This window comes from Asterias rubens, chromosome 3 (genome assembly GCF_902459465.1).
Source record: "Asterias rubens chromosome 3, eAstRub1.3, whole genome shotgun sequence".
NCBI lineage: Eukaryota > Metazoa > Echinodermata > Asteroidea > Forcipulatida > Asteriidae > Asterias > Asterias rubens.
The window spans coordinates 1,173,579-1,195,020 of NC_047064.1; the positions used below are offsets into that span (position 1 = coordinate 1,173,579).

The 21,442-nt window shown below is 37.3% G+C and overlaps 2 protein-coding genes across 2 annotated transcripts in view; both read left to right on the forward strand.

The window, feature by feature from the left end:
* The window catches only part of LOC117288617 (cAMP-regulated phosphoprotein 21-like), a 62,588-nt gene extending 50,866 nt beyond the window's left edge, over positions 1–11,722 (forward strand). Inside the window, exons 14-20 of the mRNA XM_033769539.1 lie at positions 270–655; positions 1,011–1,184; positions 1,257–1,421; positions 1,833–2,709; positions 3,375–3,485; positions 5,203–5,351; positions 6,378–11,722. Coding sequence (XP_033625430.1) covers positions 270–655; positions 1,011–1,184; positions 1,257–1,421; positions 1,833–2,709; positions 3,375–3,485; positions 5,203–5,351; positions 6,378–6,539 — 2,024 coding nt within the window. The 3' untranslated portion in view covers positions 6,540–11,722. The remainder of the gene's footprint in view (positions 1–269; positions 656–1,010; positions 1,185–1,256; positions 1,422–1,832; positions 2,710–3,374; positions 3,486–5,202; positions 5,352–6,377) is intronic.
* Positions 11,723–12,583: 861 nt separating this feature from the next.
* Positions 12,584–20,929, forward strand: LOC117287964 (decaprenyl-diphosphate synthase subunit 1-like). Its single transcript, XM_033768626.1, has 10 exons — positions 12,584–12,736; positions 12,931–12,977; positions 14,286–14,397; positions 14,927–15,060; positions 15,753–15,894; positions 16,516–16,627; positions 17,132–17,241; positions 17,713–17,907; positions 18,716–18,796; positions 19,511–20,929. Exons 1-10 carry the CDS (start codon positions 12,584–12,586, stop codon positions 19,649–19,651), a joined length of 1,227 nt encoding a protein of 408 aa, XP_033624517.1. The 3' UTR covers positions 19,652–20,929.
* The last annotated feature ends 513 nt before the right edge of the window (positions 20,930–21,442 follow it).

Below are 21,442 nucleotides of genomic sequence, written 5' to 3' on the forward strand. Positions count from 1 at the left end.
AAAAGGATTATTTTGAGGTCGAAAGACTTGTAATTTTATGCAGTCTATAGTGTAATTTGGTACTCATTTTGTTTGTCGTTTTCATGTGCCACCCCCAAATAAATTTTTGTAAATGGTGCGTAAAACATCCATTTCTCAAGTGTTTGAAGATTATATATAGAAATAGCTTGTGATTTGCCTAAAATTTATTATTTAGAAAAAAAAGAATTTAACTGAATCTTTTCAGCAGATTGTATGTTGATTTTTCATGTTTGTCATTTCTCCACCAGGCACTCCTTTTTTAAATCAAGATGGCACACCAATGGTATATCAACCACAGAATGTTAACCAACAAGTCATGTCTAGCCAGCAGCCGCAGCCACAGCCACAACAACAGCCCCATCCAATCACTAGCCTACCAAGTCAACCAGGCCACGCCTTCCCAACACAGCAGCAGATGATGTCACAACAGCATGCCATGCAGCAGCAGCAACAACCACAGCCAATAGTATCGCCCCAACATCCTCATCAACCAATGACAGGCCAGTTTTCGGCTGGGGGAAGCCATGTTGGATCTCCGGGTGCTGTACCGCAGCCTTGTGGAATGCAACAGCAACAACTGCAGCAACAGCAGCAGCCGCAGCAGCATGGGATGGTGCACCATCAACATTCAGGGGTATAAAAGCTAGTTGTGGTGACGTCTTGTCTGTAAGCGTTCTAGTCGTCGTAATATCCCTTTATCAGGGGGGTCATGACCAGCACATTGTTTTCCAATTAACCAACCAACTAAAACAAACTTGGATAAGATGGTCCAACTAAACCTCTTACAGAAGTGTGTGACCACTTACTTGCCAGGCCTCAAGTTTTATCTTTGAGAGGGTAAGGCCATTTTTATTTGCAAAGGGCACTGGTTTTTGTGGACAAATTTTGTGAAATTTGTTCGTCTACATTGATGTTTGAGAGTTATTCAATGTCCAATTAACGACACTCATTTTGTGTACTCTTGTTTCTTTTCTTTGTTGTGTCTAAAGGAATATCCAGAGCTGAACTCCCAACTGCAGCAGCTGCATTTCTGCAGACAGCTATCCGGTGGTGAAGGTAATATGGCACAGCTGCAACAACAACAGCAGCAGCAACAACAACAACAACAACAACAACAACAACAACAACAACAACAACAACAACAGCAGCAGATACAACAACAAGTATTCCAACAACAGCAACATCAACAACAACAACAGCAACAACAGCAGCAGCAGCAACAACAACAGCAGCAGCAGCAACAGCAGCAACAACAGCAGGCCGCGTCTGCAGCACAACAGTACATGTCAAGTGGTTACATTCGTCCCGTAAGCCATGTAGGGATGGGCTCACCTGGTGTTCAGGGATCATCTCAACAACACCAGCAGATGGGACAACCCCCCTCACAGCAGCATGCTCAGGTTTGTCCTAGTCAATGTCATTAGTGTCATCGGCATTTTTTTACCTTAAATCACTGGTAAAACACTGCAAAAAGAAACATACTTTTTTATCAGTGAATAAATATATATTTAGAAAATAAAGTATATTTATAATAACATACAGTATTTTTGAGTATTTAAACAGTTACAACAAACCTCCAATTTAAAAGCATAGTTGCAACAAGCTTGAAAAATCATAGTTTGACCTTGTTGCACTTATACAACAAGTTTATTAACACAGCAGCTAAATCTTTTTTTCTCAAGTTCACAATCATCAAATCTTTCGTGTCTGAATCATTGTGCTATTCAGAGGTATGCAGACTTGTTTATCCCCCAAGTAGTAATTGAGAGTTGAGATTGATATTCATGACTATTTCTTTGGTTCCTTCCCAGGTGGTGCAGGTTCCACAGTCTCAGCAAGTGAATGTTCCACCATCACAGATGTATCGTCATTCACCTCCATCCCAACTCCTGCCCCAACAGCATTCAATACAGGGCCTCCAACAACCTCAACCTCAACCTCAACCCCAACCAATTGCCTCAGGTAGTCCTCACCAGCTAGGGCTAGTGTCCCCTGTCAACCCACCCACAGGGGGACCCGTGTTGTATCAGACACAGGGTGGTGGGTTGGTCAGTCCTCAGCAGCCAATGCCTCCACCTGTACAACAGGTGTCTTACCCCCAAGGATATCAGGGTGTGATCCCATCACAACAACAACAGCAGCAGCAGCAGCAACAACAACAACAAGGTCAACCCCATATTATGTATCAACCTCCTATAGATCAACAGCAACAACAGCAGCAGCAACCACCACTGCAACCACCCTTCAGTCAATCTGTGCCGATCTTTTACCAGCCGGCATCGTTGCCCACCCATCCCGCTCAGCAAGAAATGCAGCGCCCAACGTCCCCAAATGCTCCCAACCCCCTTATGGTAAACCAACAGCAGCTGATGAGTTATCCTCCTACTATGGTTGGACAACGTCCCCCTGGCCCACAACAACAACCACAACAACAGCAGCAGCAGCCGCAGATTGTCACGCCGAGCTCTTACGTGCAGTCAGTGCCGGGAACGATACCGGGGCAGATGCATCCAATTTCCCAACAGACAATGTTGCAATATCAACACCACTCAAGGCGTGGCTATGCGGGGGATCGTGCAATGAAAGGTTGGGATATGTACAGTGCTGATGGTTCCCTGCAGAGTCCTGGTGCCTCACCTTCACAGAGCCCTGGGCCGTCCTACATGAGGATGAGTCCGCAAGAAAGAGGTAAGGCATTCAATGCTACCCCTCCATCCCTCCCCCCTCCCCCTCACCACCCTGAAAAATAAGAGAGAGAGAGATTTTTTGACATTTCTTTTTAATAGTGGTAGGTCTGAGAAGAGCTTGAGGTTGTCATCTTTTTAGAATATATTAAATCTTTTTTTTAATTTTTTTATTTTTAGAGTACATTAATATTGATTTTATACCACACACAAAGATCCTTGTCATTTGATTGGTGGAACATGTGTCATCCTTTATTATGCCATGAATATATTTAACTGCTGGGATGCTCCAAAATTTAATATAGGAGTCCTCTATGGATGACTGTAGGAAACTTTGGACACTTTACAATACTATTTCCAAAATAGGTGATCCCACCTGTTTGTTCAAATTAGGCAAGGTCATGTCATGACGGACATGGTTAGTGTTCACATTGAGACATGCTCATTTAAAAAAAAAAATTAAAAAGACTTTTTAAAGTGTGGGGTAGACGAGTTCCTGTGTCTAATTTGTGTCAATAATGTGAATACAAATTCAATTGACAAAGATTTATGTGTGAGTTATATAAAACAATACCGAATTCATTTGTTCTTGCGTTTTGGCAAAATATAATCACTTGATGCTTTATCTTCAACGCACACAACTAAATTGGCTTTATTTTGATATCGCAGGAAGTACTAGGTCTGGTCAATTCAAAGTTCGACCACCGAGGGCGCCAAGGCGACAGCGTAAGATCCAACATTCTGAGGCAGTAGGCCCCCAGGAAACTATAGAAATACCAGGTACATTCCAGAACCAAACCCATCTCATGAAGCTGTTACAGACACTGTTCATGATTATTGGCAACATGAAAGTTCAAGTCAGTGCCAATCCTTCAGAGAAATATTTCCATGTGAAATATACTTTCAAACTTGAGGAAATAGCAATCGAAGTCTCTTAAAGTCACAAACTGCTGCATTAAAAAAAAGTCTGATTGCTGACACAATCCACTTTGTTGTTTCTACTAAAACATGCTTGCCTATAATTTGATGACATTTTTACATACATTCTATTTGTTGCATCCCTGTGGAGACATCTTTTGTTTTTCCTTTTTCCCTGTAGTTATTATGAACGACTTTGTACAAAAACTTCCTTGTGGAGCATCCCCATTCTTTAGAATTCCCCTATATCACCGCTGTATAAAAAGCCCTTTGAGCGACACGCGGTTTGCGCGCATGCGCGAGAATTTTGCGAGGTCATCGGGAAATGCATACTCATTAAGCGTGACCTCTAGCGCATTTTTGCCCATACTTCCATCGATAAAAAACGCCCTTTACATAATGAATATTCATACTAAAGAGGAGGATTAACCAATAGGATCATGAAAAACTTGTTGTCTGCAAACTTATGTAGTAAAGAAACATCACAGTGATGACTGAACCCCGCGAAAATCAGGGAAATCTCTGCCGAAGTTTGTGTCCAACTGAGACGAGCGCAGGCTGAACATTTTTAGATTTGGAGGCGGATTTTCTTCATGAAGATGAGTTTTTCTTTATACCAGGAAAGTAAGATATAAGAAGTTAAACCTTCCTTTACCTAATTAAAATGGTGGGATTTCCCCGTGGGTTTTACTACGGCAAACAAGATTTCTGAGGATTCCGTTGCGCGTTGTGCATAGTGACGTTTGTACACAATCTTCTGGCCCTAGCAACATCACGTTGGTAGCCAAGGCACACCGTGTCTTAAATAGAACATTCATGAACAGCGAAAACGTGACCATGGCGTGTGTAAGCAACCCTTTTCTAAATGGCTGTCCACGAGGCTCCATTGAGGTTTGCTCAGTGTTAATTATCGTGTACGTTTTCACAATGAGTTATTCTTCCCTCCAGAGCTTGTTTTTCAACAAGAAAATTCATGATCCACCCATAAAAACGCCAACAAAGGTACCACTAATTACCTTGTTCTTGATCCATCAAAACGCGATCGTGTTTACTCATAACCAAACCTAACCACGAGAGGGCGCTAGATGGAACTAAAAATCAGTGCATGCGCGCAAACCGCTTGTCGCTCTGCACACAGTGGTGATATAGAGATCTTTTGTTTTCCCTTTTCTGTTTTTTTGTTCTTAGTCTCCAAGTGGTAGTGAATATGAAATCAGGTTGGTTGTACAGTGTGTGTGTGATTTGAAACTATGAGGATTGGAACTAATTTACTCTTCTAAAAACTCTCTTCTAAAAAGTTTACTCTTCTCCTACTCTTCCAATGCTCTACATTTTTTGGAATACATAATTTTTTCAGACTCAAATTTTGGGAGATAAAAACTGATGTTGTTTTCCTAACCACATAACTTCAAAGTGAAATGATTCTCAAAATGCTTTTTGCTATCGAAAGATGCTGTAGTTCTAATCAAGTAAGTTTTTATTGCCATAACTTGTGAGAGTAATTACCAAACTTAAACCCTTTTTTTTATCATCAAAATCTAACTCTACTTGTAACTCTACTTTATCAATCCTTCTACAGCTGCTACTGAGACGCTTGAAGTAACAAACCTATCAGCTGATCTGACTTGTAAAGCAGCGCTAACATTACTAGAAGACACAGTCAAACAAATTGGTGAAATAAGATGGCTACCAAACGATGGACAGAGACCTTGCCTTGGATCTCACCAGGTAAAAACATTTTACAAACCAAGCAATGGTTTAATTTAAACCAATTTTATGCTGACCTTTTGTTGAGTCAGTCTCACTGGTACGGTTTAGGTGCTTTATAGAAAACGTCTCCTCGCATGTTAATAATAATAAATAACAATAATTTGGGGGGCTAATCATCCTTATTTGCAGCTAAGAGCTGAATTGCGAAGGACGCGGCTACAACGTGTTCGAGAAGCAGGCATGCAAGGGCGCATTTGGCTGGGAGCACAGCCAAGATCAAAAGTGTTTGATTTTTCCCCCAAATCCAAATTCTCAGATGCTAATCTGAAACTTAATTATCCTGAGGAGCTAGATCCCGAAAGCTGAATCGGACCCAGTTCAGATCCGGCAATGTGGATTAACGACTTGTGTGAACCAGGTCAGACCCCAGTCGGTATCTGGCAATTTTAATCCACCTTTCGCGGAGGGTTGAATCCAGCAATTGGTGGGTTAAGATCTGGCAAAATGGATCAAAATACAAGTGATAACGCAAAGGTGGATTAGACATGGCAATTCGGTATGGTCATCTCCAGTTTTGCTACGAACAGCGCGCTAGTGTAAACGCGGTGAAATATGATTATCCTGATTTGCTTAATCTAAGAGGTTTTTATCCTGGGGTGTTAAATGGGAGATGCTTCCTGAGATGCTAAACTTAAGTAGCTATTCCTGTGCTTCTTTGTAGATACCTTTATCACGATACAGCCTTCTTAGATTTTCTCATATGTTATGGGATCTAAACAAATTGGATCTAGCCCAGGAGAGCAAGAAACTCATCATACAATAAGAATCATTAGTTATTACTATTATTGGAGAAAGGGTATGAGACGGATACAGTATCAATTGTCTTTTTCTCTCGAAACTTATCAATACTAAATTTCAAATGTCAGGATTGTTTTAATACAATCTTGACACTGAAACTATGGATAAACGTACTCTTCCAAAAACTATATTTATAAATCATTTTTGTTTTACTTTTCCTCCCTATGTTTTGTTGTTGTTGTAAAGGTGGATCCAAATGACCAGGTTTCCAATTACACTGTTCTTATCACGTTCCCCTCGATGGAAGCAAGTCAAGGTGCCCTCACCAGTCTATCTAGTGCCAGTTTTACTCTTCAAGTTCCAGAGCGTGACTTCAGTCAACGTCTATCACTGCAATCAGCCACATAGTCCTTATTTCTTGATATTTATGGTTTTACTATCATTTTATAGAGTATTTTTTAGGCATTTTAATTTATTAGCTTTTTTTGAACCATTAAGAGGAGGCGCAGTGTGAGTGATGAACAAAAAAAAAAGTATGGAAGATGATTTGATCCGAAGTGAGCAGTTCACAATTTCATGAAGCTGTTAACTTGCTGTTAAGCGAAACTTGCTTAGCACAGAAAAATCTTGCTTAGCAGAACCAGATTACCAGCCAAAATGTCATGTAATGTATATTGTTGGTACTGGTGCCTACACCAGTAACCTGCAACTTTTTGCTAAACGGTTAATTTTGTGATATTTTTTCGCATAGCAGCTCTGTGAAATTGGTCTGTTTGCTTTTTTTGTCAATTATTTGAAAAAGAAATAGGTGGGTACATTAAGAGATTAATGAAGAAAAATTACTTAAAGATTAAAATTTATGTTGGATATATCATGTGGATAGATTTTTTAGTCAAAAATAAAAAATAAAAAATAGGAATTTACTAGAAATACTTTCAGTGTCGTAGAGAACAATTTACATACAACATTGAAGGAGTTAAATGTACAAATATATATTTTAACTGTTCGGAAAAGAATTGCCCAGTTGTGTTGTGGAAATCTAGGTCTAATTCCTTTAAAATATAAATGTATCAGCAGGTTTGTGTTGCTGAGTGGGAAATGGAGGATTACCAACCAAGAATGTATTGGTTGTATTGGTTTTTTGACTGGTTGGCAGTGTATCGCTCTACACACTGATTCATGCATTTACACCAAAAAAACTGGTACTCCGTTAAGCCACCTTGAGTCCTAATATTTATTTTGAGTTTGTTCATTTTATCTTTTATACTACACCCTTCCTTTGGAGTTTACAAACATATTTTTAATTGCAAATAAATTATACATTTTTTTGTTTTCAAACGCGGACAGACTTAATTTACCACAAGAAACATTGCTTGTGAAAGAAAAACAGTTTTCTCGTCTGGTTGATCCAAGACAATAGAAGTAAATTTTTTTCCCTTTCCCCTCTCTAACCAACCTCCAAGAAGACAATTAAGGAAGATAAGCTTAATTCTGTGGACTGAGCAATATTATGCATCATGCATGTAAAGTTCTCCTGGATTGTTCTCTGTATTTTGTAAATATTGACTACATCAGTTATTGTAGAATCGATTACTGATATCCAATGGATTTTTTTATAAACCCTTTAGATATAGTATAATCATCACATTTCGCCCTGATATGACTTAAGTTCTGGATTTTCCAGCAAAATGTCTATAAAAATATGATTTCCGAAGGGTTACACATTTTAACACGAGACAACATCATGTTCTATGCTGCTATCTCAAAATCTCATAAAGTTGTTATGAAGTTTCTTGTGGAATCTGGATTGGATTCTTGGACATGAACTCTTTAGCAGCAGTAGAGATACTAGAAAATACATCATCCTAAACCCTATGCCTTCTGTGACCTTTCTACTGGCATATGTACTAGCAAGATTGTTCTTTACTACCAGGGTATTTCTGTACACCTCTTCCTTTATATAATGTATGAATGCTATGAACTTTGAACCCTGACCTTAGATGAGCTTTGACCCCTGATCTTTAAAGGTAAAATAGTTTCACTCCCTCCCCTCCCCCCCCCCTTCCTGAAGGTATATTATTAATTCCCAGATGTAAATTGCTTCAACTTTTTGATGTTTATTAAGACAGTAGTAGTAAAGGAAGAAAGTCTGTGACATGTTTTATGTCATTCTTGCTGGCAAGGTTGAAAATAAACACATGACCCGAGACAAAGATTAAATAGTACATCCATTGTTGAGTAGACAGAAGAAAAAAATACACTTTTTATACTGAATAAATAGGTTATGATGCTTTTACAAACTTTCTAACATGTCGCTTTTTTGGTACTTAGGTAATATTGGTCAGGATACCATCGTTTTCGTTACTTTCTGTTTTTCAACATCCTCCCTAAAGTTTTTTGGTGCATAAATATGAAACATCAGCTGCATTATATAGTTTTAAGATAATTTGTTAAATTAGTTGAGACATATATTACAGGATTGTTGTGTGATTATCTGATTACATTAGGGCACATTTTCAAAAACTTGCTAAGCAGGAATGGGTTACCATCTAAAATACCATAGGAATGATGTATATTTGGCTGGTTCCCATGCACAGTTTGCTAAGAGGTTTACTCTACTCGGCAACGCTTACCAGATTGATGAAATTGTGCCTCAGTCCAGCTTGGGATATTTCTAGGCGTCTTTTTTTAAACAGTCAAAATGAAGAAAGGTTTGTTTTGTCTGGTGCGGTATGCACACATTCATTATATGCTGCCTATTTCATGTTCATTTGTGCCAAAAACAATGATTACTATAAACATTCATGTTGAGAGAATAAGTGTCAATGGATTGGGAATCATTTTCATGAACTGATGACCTGACTGGAAGTCAAACAGTAGTCTAGTGTCTCCATTCTCTATTTTGTTTTTTTAACATTCATCTGGCTTTGTATCAAGGAGTAGAAAAGAAAGTTTACAAATGTTGTAGTTATAGTTTCATGTGTCTGTTAGATTCCCTGGTAGTTCGCCATCCTCTGCTGGTAGGACAACTTCAACATGAAACTGATTCCCATCCAATTTGCCTGTTAACTATTCACGCACAATTGCAGTTAGATTGTGATTTTTCCGAAGCACTGTTTTAAGTTCCAAGTCACGTCAACATAGATGATAGCACCACACTGCAATCAAGGATATCTCATCCAGCTGCTAAGTGCACGCATGTTTTCGCTTAGTAGAAACTGCTCACCAGACAAAGTGCCATAGGATATGCAATGTTTGTCACTGGTTTCCTGCTCACCAGACAAAGTGCCATAGGATATGCAATGTTTGTCACTGGTTTCCTGCTAATTTTTACTTAGCTGATAAAACTTAAAAGCAATATTTTGTGCTTATCAGCTCTATGAAATGGGGGTTCAGGTCGGTTGTAATCTGAGCAAAATGCTGCCAATCCTGATGAGCCGGGCGGGGTGTCGTTCTTGTTGCAGACTTTGTTGATCACTCCTTAGCCTAATGTTCTCAATAGTTTGCACACACGCTTGTGTTGTCTCCTTTAAACGGTCGTCCTTAAACCTTTAATCTATCCTGGGATTGGTGTTCATCAGCTGATTTGGTTGTCCAGCGTAATCACAAAAATAGACCATGCAAGTCTCATGCAAATTCAAACATTTTTGGGACCACTTTGTTCTTATCTACATTGCTTTAAAATGTGATGGAAACAAACTCATGCACTTCAGTGGGTCCCAATGTTTGAATACACACAAGACCTGCACAGTCTTAAATAGGGCTAATAAGTTTGACTCACTGTTTCCACAAAGTTCTGTAAAACTTTGTCTCCAATGAAAAGTGTCAATTTGACGTTTTGTTTATTACTCATGGAAGGTTTCACTTTGAATAACTGCACATTGTTGGAACACATTTTATTTGTAATTTTGAAGTGAAACCAATCCAATTTGGCAATAAGTTTCTGGGATCTAAAAATTTGGTATGATGTAATTAATGTATTCTGCCGCCCCTTCTAGAGATCAAAATCACATAAGTTTTTTGGATGCGTGTATATTCCACCCTAACTATAGAATTAGCCTAATTGGAGTTGGGATGGCCCATCTATCTGGGCCCAATACCAGTAATAAATCAAATTCTATAGTTGGGAGCCAAACAACTAATTCATTTGAATTACCCAAACTATGCTTTGGTTAAAAGTATAGTAACCTAAAAGCTCAGGTGAATGAAGATATACTGTTGCCAATTTGACAAATGTTGAAAAAGCGCCTTCTTCAAAATTGCCTGTGCAGAAGATGGCCGCAGCTTAAGACAAAGAAGTTTCCTGATTGAGGGTTGTATATCTTCATTGGAAGAAGGTTTCATTCAGGGTACAAATATATACCCTATTGTGGGTAGTTAAGTTGTATTTATCCAAGGGGTAGTGATCATTGATACTCTCATTGGGAGAAACAATCTGCAATTGGGGTAAATCTCATTTGGGATAGTTCCTTCTGTGGCTCAGGGCTTCCCAATTGGGCACCAGCGAATTTTAGTGACAGGCTATGGAGTGTTCCAGTCAGGGTAGAATTATTTCCCAATTTGGGTAATTCTGTTTTCATTGTCACACAAGTCTTCTTGAATAAGGGACCAGATAAATCCTCACTAGGGTCAGAGGAGGCTGATCAGGGTATTTTTATAATTGAGCGGAAGTTACAAGTACTGAGTTCAGTATTCAGAGGTGGCAAATATGACCAACAAATACTTGTACCTGTAACACAGTACAAGTCAAGGCCCATTTCTTCAGGTATTAAGGAGTCAAGTTGGGTTCTAAATGCACGCTTTTCGGTACCTATTTCTCATGCTAAGCAATGCTCTAAAAAGGCCTAAAAGAGTCTTGGGGTATAGTCTACTCAAACTATTCATTGATTGGTTTCATAAACCTACCTAAGCTGTTGTAAAAATCAGAGAAGTCTGCCTAGTCTTTTCTCAAGGCTACCTTTTGTAGTGTCAAGAGCAGGGTATATCTACCCATGCAGTAAAATCCTGACGTTGTTAGGATATTTTTTTGGGTACTTTGAGAGTAGTTTAGAATCATGAAACTAAATTGAGTAAACATGTTTTGTTTTATTTCGGTGTAACCAGTGAAACATAATTGCTGCACTTTTTCATTTAATGTTCCTGAAATGATGAAATCACAAAAAACTTTATACACACAATTCCGTGTAATTTTCATGTTTCTGTGAGCTGTACTATGTGTCGACCCTTCCTCCCAAATTCATGTCAAAATTATAATTCTATATTTTGTATACGTATTTGTAAACGTTTGACTCGTTTTCTGTAACGAATCACCTTACTCTATTTGTTACACGCAGTGCCCTGCCATGAAATACATGTACACTAGTCTTAGTCAGAGAAAGAAAAACAGTGAGAAAAAAAAAAAGAATCTTGTAAATTCAATGTTTTGTGTGGTTATAGGTTAATAACTCCATGTCACTATGTATGAGGTTTGCAACGTACTGAGCTGGTCTAGATTCGGACCCAAGCAATGTGTCTGTAACGTGTACATTACAAGTTGTGTGCAATGTGTAAATGGACTGAAAACAAATAAATTATTATGGAAGAAATACAAACTCTTGATTGGCTGTCAATTCTTAAGATTGTGATGTGTGCCTGTTTTATTTTTTTTACAGCAACCCCTGATTATAAATAGTATAAATTTTTAAGAGAATTTGTCATACGAGGGTGTCTGTCTACGGATCTTTAAAAGTTTTTCAAAGTCTTAATTTTGACTTCTTAAAAGTGTGCAGACGCCCAGGTACCGGCACTTTTTAAAACATAGTTTGTTTAGAATCCTTTCTTCAGTTGGTTGAGAAGTGTTTAGTTACAGAGTTAACACTAATTACAGAGTTAACACTAATTACAGAGTTAACACTAATTACATTCCATATTTGTCTCGTTTATAAAAAAGGAAAACTAAAATTACTCATAGGCCTAAAGCATTGGTGTATCTTTCCCAAATCAATTATTGTGATTGAAAAACTTCTAAATTGATGCTTCTAAACTTCCTTTTGGGGGTTTCTTTAACGTTTAATTATTCTCTTTGATATAAAAGATGAAGCGAGTCTCCTTACTCTATGGTCATATCGATTCCCCCATATCGAGTTGTCGCTAACCCAAGGGATCTGACAATGCTCATTGGCTCTCATAGTGATTGGTTTGTACCACTCTCTATGTCCCAAGTCCTGCAATTTAATGCTATCCCAAATCTTGAATTCTCTAACTTATTCCTCAACTGAATGATCATGATTCATTGAATATTTACTTTCGCATATTATTTTTGTATTGCATTTTTATTTTTAACAACCTGTTTTGTCTGTGGTTTTTATTAACTGAGCCTTACAAAGCGCCCTCTGTTGAAATAATTGTTGACATTAAAAAGAAAACATACAAACGACTTGTAAATTTAAAAGCAAGTTTATTTCTTATGCAAGATGGCAACCTTTTGGGTACAGAATGCGAGAAAATCTGGGCAGATCGGTCACAGTATTTTAAGGATTTCTAGGTTAACTTTGAATCAAATAAATTCAAACTCTAGGAGGAAGATTATCACATCATGCTGCTGTCGTGGGATTCATCACAAACCGGTAAACACATGTACTTCTTGTAACTTGATTAAAAATATAAAAATCGCATGGCATTTGGCTTTGCCGGTGTTGACTGTAGTGCATGGTTATGCAGTCAAGGATGGTTGGACTTGGTTGGTGGAGTGTTGCGTGTGTGATGTTCCTTCTAATCTTACGAAACTAAACATTGAAAAGAACTTGTTTTTCTTCTACAGGTATTTGTTTCATTACTGAAAGACAAACTTAAAGGAAGTCTTAATAGGTGAGTTACCTAAAAGTTAACTTTGACTAAGTAAGTAATTGATAAAATAAGATTCGACTAGGTAAGGGGAGGGGGGAGTGTGGAATAAAGTCCTCATATTTCATAATCTGATTCTGACTGAACCTTAAAGTAATTGGAAAAGTTTCCGTATGGCGCCACCACTTTTTCATCCGATATGAAATAATATAGTATCTTATTTACCTCAATGATAAATCCCTTTTTGTAAAAATGAGTGAAAAAGTGGTGGCGCCATACGGAAAGTTATCCAAGTAATTGACTGAGTTTTATGAACGGTCTGAGTATTAAATTAATGATGTGTATCACAAGTGGCCTTAATTTAGTCTTACTTCCGATTTGCGATAGTTGTGACCGGTAACCCTCCATTCTTCTGATGGTCGATGATTATTGTGGTTACACTTATTGCAAACAACATTAGCCCTAGTTGCGATGATAGTAACCCTCAATCCTCCCGACGGAAGATGGATGGTACGATCATCGCAACTTTCTTAACCCATGCGGTACAATTATAGAATACAGCCACTCCAGCTCAGGGTTAGGGGTAGGGTTAGGGTTAGGGGTAGGGTTAGAGTTAGGGTTAGGGCTGTCGCCGAGTGTGCCCCTGTTTTCTATAGTTACTCCCCCCATGTCTACAATCACTCACTGTCGAGTCTCTTGTTGGGATAATTGTACAAACATGTATTTGTTAACCCTCAACCCTCCTGGCAGTCACAGGGGATGGAAAGTTTTGATCATCGCAACTATCCATCCTTGAATTTATCTTCCCTGGCCTTATGATGTTTTTAAGTTCTAGAAATAGAACAGATCTCAATTATTTTATATTTCTTTATTTTAAAAGCTTCCTTAAAAGTAGCAATGCTTTTTATTCTGTGGTCCCTCACCATTAGTTGCGATTATCGTAACTCTACATCTTCTCAGCAATTGCAGACTGTCGTCTCCTACTGTTTGGAGTATATTCCCTCTCCATAGGTTACTGTCATCAACTACAAAAATAGTTGCGAAAATGTAACCCTCCTCCCGGCGGGAGGAGGGTTACGTTATCGCAACTACAACAAAAAGTGACTTTGAAATAGACCCAGTAACTGGGGTGCTGTATTCCTTTTTCAAAATTTTGACATTTTCTGTCATACTAGGTACAACCGATAATGTCAAAATTTGAAAAAAGGAGTACAGCACCCCAGTTACTAGGTCTAACTTTGAAATAGGCCTACTTTAAATACCATAATGTTTGTATTTTTGTTATTCATTTAACTGATTGTTAATTATCTGAATTTGTCTTACTCCGTAAAGGAGCCTGGGTCCATGTTACTCCACAAATTCACATTTGTTTCCTAAAGAAGTGACTAGTCCGGAGAAACTCACGCAAGATGAAATAACGGCCCTGCACCAAAATATTTGTAAGGTAAAATACTGCTAGCTAGATGGGATTATTTTAACAGCAGTTATTGTTTTGTTGTATTGTTATTGTTTTGTTGTATTGTTTAAGTTTTAGAATAATACATAAAGGAAAAAGCAACAAATTATTTTTGAAACATTAACATTGCAAAACATTTAGACTGAACATGTCTTATGTACTTATTTACTTGTATATTTAGTAGCAAATTACGATTTCTATTGAGTAGCAACTGATACAATTTAGTAACTATTTTGCAATGCTTTACAAGTGAGTTATGTTGATTGAATATAAAATCAAACTGCTAATTATTTTATAAAGCCTGTAGTTAGCATACAAACTCTGCTAAGCACAGGAAAAAACCTTGCTTAACAGAAACTGGGTACCATCCAAATTCCTATATAGTTTACATTGTTGCAACTCATTTTTTGATAAGCAAAGAAATTTGCTTAGCAGTATTTTCTGCTCGACAGCTTTATGAAGGTTGGCCCAAGTAATATTTTAATACCTTGTTTCTGTTGTCTTTTGAATTTGATAGGAATTAATTACAGATGAGAGATCTTTACAAGAGGTTGCACAGTACTATTTTGATGGAAAAGGCAAAGCGTTTAGACCCATGTTGGTTTTACTCACGGCTGGTGCATGCAATACTCATACTCAGGGTTCTAATAGGTAAGTAACATCCCTGAGGCATTACATCCCGCTTACTATTAAGCCTTCTACATTTTTAAACATTGTGTTTTGGTCTCGGGAGATCAAAACTAATTGTTTTATTCTATTGTAGCGGATTCACCCCGGTATCTCGCCGGGTACCTCGGGACTTCGGCCTCTGGATGAGTGGTTACCACAGAGACCGGTGGGGCCCGCAACGCTATCTGATGCACGGACCGCAGCCCGCGCACCAGCGCCCAGCAAAAGGGAAATTTCCTCTAGCATGCAATGCATATTCCGCTACACTATTCTCAAAAACTAAAATCAGGGATGTGATTCCTCTGTTTTTAACTTCTGTTTTTTTAAAGTTTTTTTTATAAGACCAAATTCATTACAAAATTAAAATAAAACCAAATAATAACGCTCAGATTGCAGAGTAGGGCTTTTAAAAACCAAAGATAAATGTTAATATTGGGCTTCATGCTCACAAATTTTTGAGCTTTTTTTCTCAACAGCCTATCACAACCCTGAATAATGGCATTTCAGGCAAACATAATGCAAGGGAAGTTTTTCACCATGACCATCTTTTTGTTGTTTAGGTGTAAATATGTGAATATTCATTTAATCAATCTTATTTATACTCTTTAAATTACTCAAATCTCTTATTTTCCCCTGAATATCTGAACATATTCTGACTATTTTGTCTTGTTCAGTAAACTGGTGGATACTCAGAGACGGATTGCAATGATAGCAGAGATGATCCACACAGCGAGTCTCATGCATGATGATGTCATCGATAATGCAGATACAAGGAGGAACAAAACAGCAATCAATGAAATGTGGGGACAGAGAAAGGTACAGCAAGATCTTGAATTACGTTTGAGAACTTGGATATATTCCCTGTAGGATTGCTATGAGAAAAATGTTAAAATATATGAACCAATGAAATATTGTGCAGAAGAAGTCCCTTCCTCCACATACATTTAATGGGTGTATGTACTTTTTGTAGGACAAAAAAACACAATGTCCACAGATTTACACTAAACTTACACAGTTTGAAGATAATGATAGTAGAAAGCTTCCCTGAAAATATTACATGCTGAGATGCTGTAGTTTTTGGGAAATGAGTACAACAATGTCATAAAAATAATTTTTGTCTCATGAGACGAAAATTATTTTAAGCATTTACAAACGTATTTTCATGACATTGTTTTACTCATTTCTCAAAAACTACAGCACCTCAGTAAGTAATATTTGAAGGGAAGCTTTCCACTATCATTATCTTCAAACCATGCAAGTTTAGTGTAAATCTATGGACATTTTGAAAAAGTACCCAAATCCTTTAAGCCTTGCATACGCAGTGTGGACCTGGATTTAAAACAAGAGGTCCTTACAATGGAGGTACTGCCTTGGTTCTTGCCTTGGTGCTGCATTTATTATTGTTGAACTAACAATTCTTTTGTTTTCTCCCTACAGGCAATTTTAGCTGGAGACTTTGTTCTATCAGTTTCATCTCAGGTTTTAGCAAGAATAGGAAACGAGGAAGTTGTTTTAATTCTTTCCCAAGTCATAGAAGATCTTGTTAGAGGTGAGTCTTATCATTGCTTTAAAGAGAATATTCATTGGTGTACGATACAATGTTAGTTCACTGAATGGAGCCCGGTTCATAGTTCCTGGAGTTGAGCGCATTTCAACTGAGACGTCAAAATTCATCAACATTCGTATCGCATTGGCTTCGCAGGAAGTATGAACCAGGCTTTACTGTGCAGCGTGTGTTTCCAAACTAGTTTAACAACAGCCTAATAATACCCGCTGTCAGCTCGCCAAACACGAATTGAATCAATGTCGTGTGAAAATACTGTGAGTTTTTTTGCTAATTTCTCAGCACTGTATTCAGCTAAAACTTTCACAGGTGACTTTTATTGTGTCTTTCTTGATAACTTTGCCAATAAATCTGCATTCCGTTGACAAAAAAACAGCCCATGACCCTGCCTTTCAGAATAATACTTAAACTAAAGTAGGCCTTTGATGATTCATGATAGTTTTATTCTTCCGATAAATATCACATACTTTGTATAATTTTTTTCTTTAGGGGAATTTATGCAACTTGGTTCTAAGGAGGATGAAAATGAGCGCTTTGCCCACTACCTCAAGAAGACGTTCAAGAAAACAGCAAGTCTCATGGCTTACAGCTGTCAAGCAGTAAGAAATAGATACCTCATGTAGACTTCTTAAAAACATTGCTCCTTTGATGAGTGTTCATTTTGTTAAAATAAATGTTCAATGGAAACGGAGACTATTTCTCTTTTATAAACATGTAAACAGCGGGTTATAAAGTAAACGTATGCGTTTGGTTTTTGGAACCATTTGGTTGTTTTAATCCTTTATAAATGTAGATATATACAATTAAAGTAACTTGTGAAAATTCCAAAAGGTGGTAGCGTATTTGAGATATCAGCAAAAATCCAGAGTGGTTTAGTCCACACAATCTGAGTAACGTTTCTCAAATTCAAATTTTGGAGGATACAAACTGATGTATTTTTCCATAACCATATTAATTTAAAGTGAAATGATTCTTAGAATGCTTTATACTGCTGCTGCGCTTTCAACCAAGTATGTTTTTATTACCAGTAGTTTACAGCTCCTTTTTTTTGTGTTCACCCGTCTGACTAGGTAGCAATTCTGGGTGGTTGCAGTGCTGAGGTGTGTCAGATAGCCTACGAGTACGGCCGGAATACAGGCATGGCATTCCAGCTGATAGATGATGTATTAGACTTTGTATCCAGTGACGCCGCTATGGGGAAACCGACGGCTGCTGACTTGAAGCTGGGCCTTGCAACCGGGCCAGTGCTGTTTGCTGCCGAGAAGGTATTACAAAGAGGAGAGGAGTCATGTCTACCTGGTGAAAACAAGTAGCCCTTGTTTTCTTCACATGTACAGAAATCATGCTATTTGATCTACTTCTCTGGCATTGGGGATACTTTTCCTAAAAGCTCTTTGAAGTCTTTCATTCATGGGGGTTAATATTATTATTATTGGTTTATTAAAAATTCAAATATCGCAGCCCAAGGGCTGAATTGAGTTTAAACATACAACAAGAAATAATTAAATATAAACATTAAAAAGGGAAGGTTTTTTTTCAGAAATGTAAAAAAAGATTATGTACAATATAATACAAAAATACTCCATTCCAGCTCCATTAAACACAAAACAAGTAGTAAACAATTTTAAAAATTCAACTGTTGATTGATTGATTAAAAATACAAGTAGTAACAAAGTTCAACTGTTAATAACAGGTTAAAATCTCATAATCTAAGCATACTTCTATAAATTTAGATCAAAGTTTAAGATGTTTTTGCCAACAAAACTCTCCTTAGAAGTTGGTTTGTTGTAGATGGTTTGAAAAGAAGATGGAGTTACGATGGGTGAAGTAGTTCAACAGCTCTTTGAGTCTCCTCATGTTTATGATTTTCAACAAACATGACGTGTTCGAACAATGTATTAACTAAGATTGCTTTTAAGCAAACATGCGGTCTTCAAATAATTTTGTTTCATTTTTACCTCAAATATTTCTCTGCTGAATATATCATGAATCTTGAGTTAAAACCGAGAAAATGGAAGCTTCACTGTTCCAAAGGAAGTTGATTTATCATGTTTTCTATTTTCTGTCCTGTAGTTCCCAGAGTTGGATGCCATGATCATGAGACGGTTTAGCGAGACTGGTGATGTAATGGCTGCAAGGGAAGCTGTTGCCAAGGTAACTAGTGGATGTATTTTTAAAGATTATTTAGGCATGTTTTTTTTTAATTGATCAGCTGATTTCTGAGCAGTATAAACATAGAAAACTTAAGAACACTGTACTAAGTCTGTTGCCATTTCCTTACACTTATTGCTTAGAGAAGGGGTTTGCCCTGGCAGTGGCTGCTGAATACACGTACAAGGTTCTACATAAATGAGTCTCATAGAAAACTTAAGAACACTGTACTAAGTTTGTTGCCATTTCCTTACACTTATTGCTTAGAGAAGGGGTTTGCCCTGGCAGTGGCTGCTGAATACACTTACAAGGTTCTACATAAATGAGTCTCATAGAAAACTTAAGAACACTGTACTAAGTTTGTTGCTATTTCCTTACACTTATTGCTTAGAGAAGGGGTTTGCCCTGGCAGTGGCTGCTGAATACACTTACAAGGTTCTACATAAATGAGTCTCATAGAAAACTTAAGAACACTGTACTAAGTTTGTTGCCATTTCCTTACACTTATTGCTTAGAGAAGGGGTTTGCCCTGGCAGTGGCTGCTGAATACACTTACAAGGTTCTACATAAATGAGTCTCATAATTATAACAGAATAATTAAAAACATTTCTTAGAATGTTTCTGTCTGTTCAAGCGTCTGGAGTACCTTATCGGTAGATGTGTGTGCTATATAAGACTATATGTTATACTATTTTGTTTACTTACTGTTATTTTCAGACTGAAGGCATCGAGCAGACAAGACACATCGCTAACCAGCACAGCTTAGAAGCTCAGAAACAGATCAGTAAACTACATCCCAGTCCAGAGAGGCAAGCACTTATAGAACTTGCACAGCGAGTTGTTACAAGAATAAAGTAAATCCGTAGTTGAAATCCTTGTGTCAGTGCAAGAATGTTGGATCTCTAAAAACAGCCTTTATGCAATACAGGTTGTGAAAACTGCACAATGTTGTCTTTCACCATAACTACCCCTGATGTGCACTAGTGTACACAGAAACCCGGTTGCGTCAAAATGAAATGGTGTGAGACAAGACGTCCTAATGAAATAGAGGAAACACGTTTTGCATAGATTTCTAAAAGTAGTGACATTCTATTAATAATTAGTTTGTGCACCACAGTGTACCCTTGTTATAAAGATGCTCAGCTTATAAAGAGTACATTCTGAAGTCCACAATCTCATTTCTGCTGTGTTTGTTTCTCTTATAACAGCGTTCCTCTTATAAAGAGGTTATTTGGCCAGTCGCAGCAAACTTGTTATAACAAAAGTTTACTCTACTAGTGTAGAGTGCTTTGTAAAGCATTGAGGTATGACAAAACCCAAATGAATGTTATGTAAAAATCTCAAAAGTCTACAATCCTGGATAAACCTTGTGTCGCCTCCACTTAATTTAATTAGACAACAGATTTTAAGAACTGGACATCAAATAATTATGGATCTTTGTTGCTCCTATTCCTGCTGGATCTTCCAAGGAATTGTTGCTTAAATCTAATTGGAAATTTGATTCCCATTCCTTTTTGCAATCTACCTCAATGCAATACATAATTTAGTTAGCAGGAAAACCTTAAATATTTTCCAAATATTTCTTTGTTTTAACCAGGATTGTGTGCGTGTGTGTGTGGGGGAGGGGCAACACAAACCCGAAGGCCAACATGTGGGTTATCACAAAAAAAGGTTTTACAGTCAGGGTTGATGTTTTCAGGAACTGTAATTATTTTCATTTGTTTTGAAAGTGAGCTGCCGAGATAGTACTGATTGTAGAATTTGTCTTTCTGTTGGTAAACAAGGAGCAAGTCATGAATACTGTACATGTGTAACTGTTTTTTAAAGACATTAATTTGTAAATATTATATGTAAAGCATGCTCCGTTTCACTGGTCAAAATTCCTTGAAGGGCCTTTCCAATGAATTATTCATTCAATAACCAGTGTGTACAAAACCCATCTTGTTATCTTAAGTCATTGAAAGTGTGTGATAGACCCTGAAAACGTAGAAGAAATTTGCAAGTGTCAGAAATTGTTGCAGGATAAATTGATAGAAACATGTTCTATCTTTTTTTATGAGAGCAGTGTTTTAATTAATATTTTTTTCATCAGAAATTATTATGTAAAATATTTTATATCAAATAATTAGAATTTAATAAAAGTACAATTAATTGCCCATGAACTTTGTCCATGTGCATTTGTTTTATGTGGGACAATCTTTGATACAGAAGCCTTAAAAGGCAAAGTATACCTTTGGTTTTTGAGAAACTATTTTAATAATTTTGTCCCTGCAGGAAGAGTAATCCGTAATTTGAATATACAATCTGATCTCAGGTTGAACACTTTTTGAGCCATTTTCTCTTGAACCGCATTCCTTTGAAGGAAATAATTTTTCAAAATGTTAAGCATTACCAACTGCAGACTAATTATACTTTACAAATTTCCATTTAGGGTCCCAACTTTGAAATGATGCAGATAAACTCAATATTGCACCGATCGCCTCTATATCTTCCCGTTATCTCAAACTCGTCTCTTTTTTTATAGAAAAAAAATCAACGGCTGGTTATTGCTTTCTTTAAAATGTGTCATTTTTGGGGAAGATAAACTCATAGACTGGCTGTATGGAGATACATATATATTGAAATTAAAACCATGATGATACAATGATC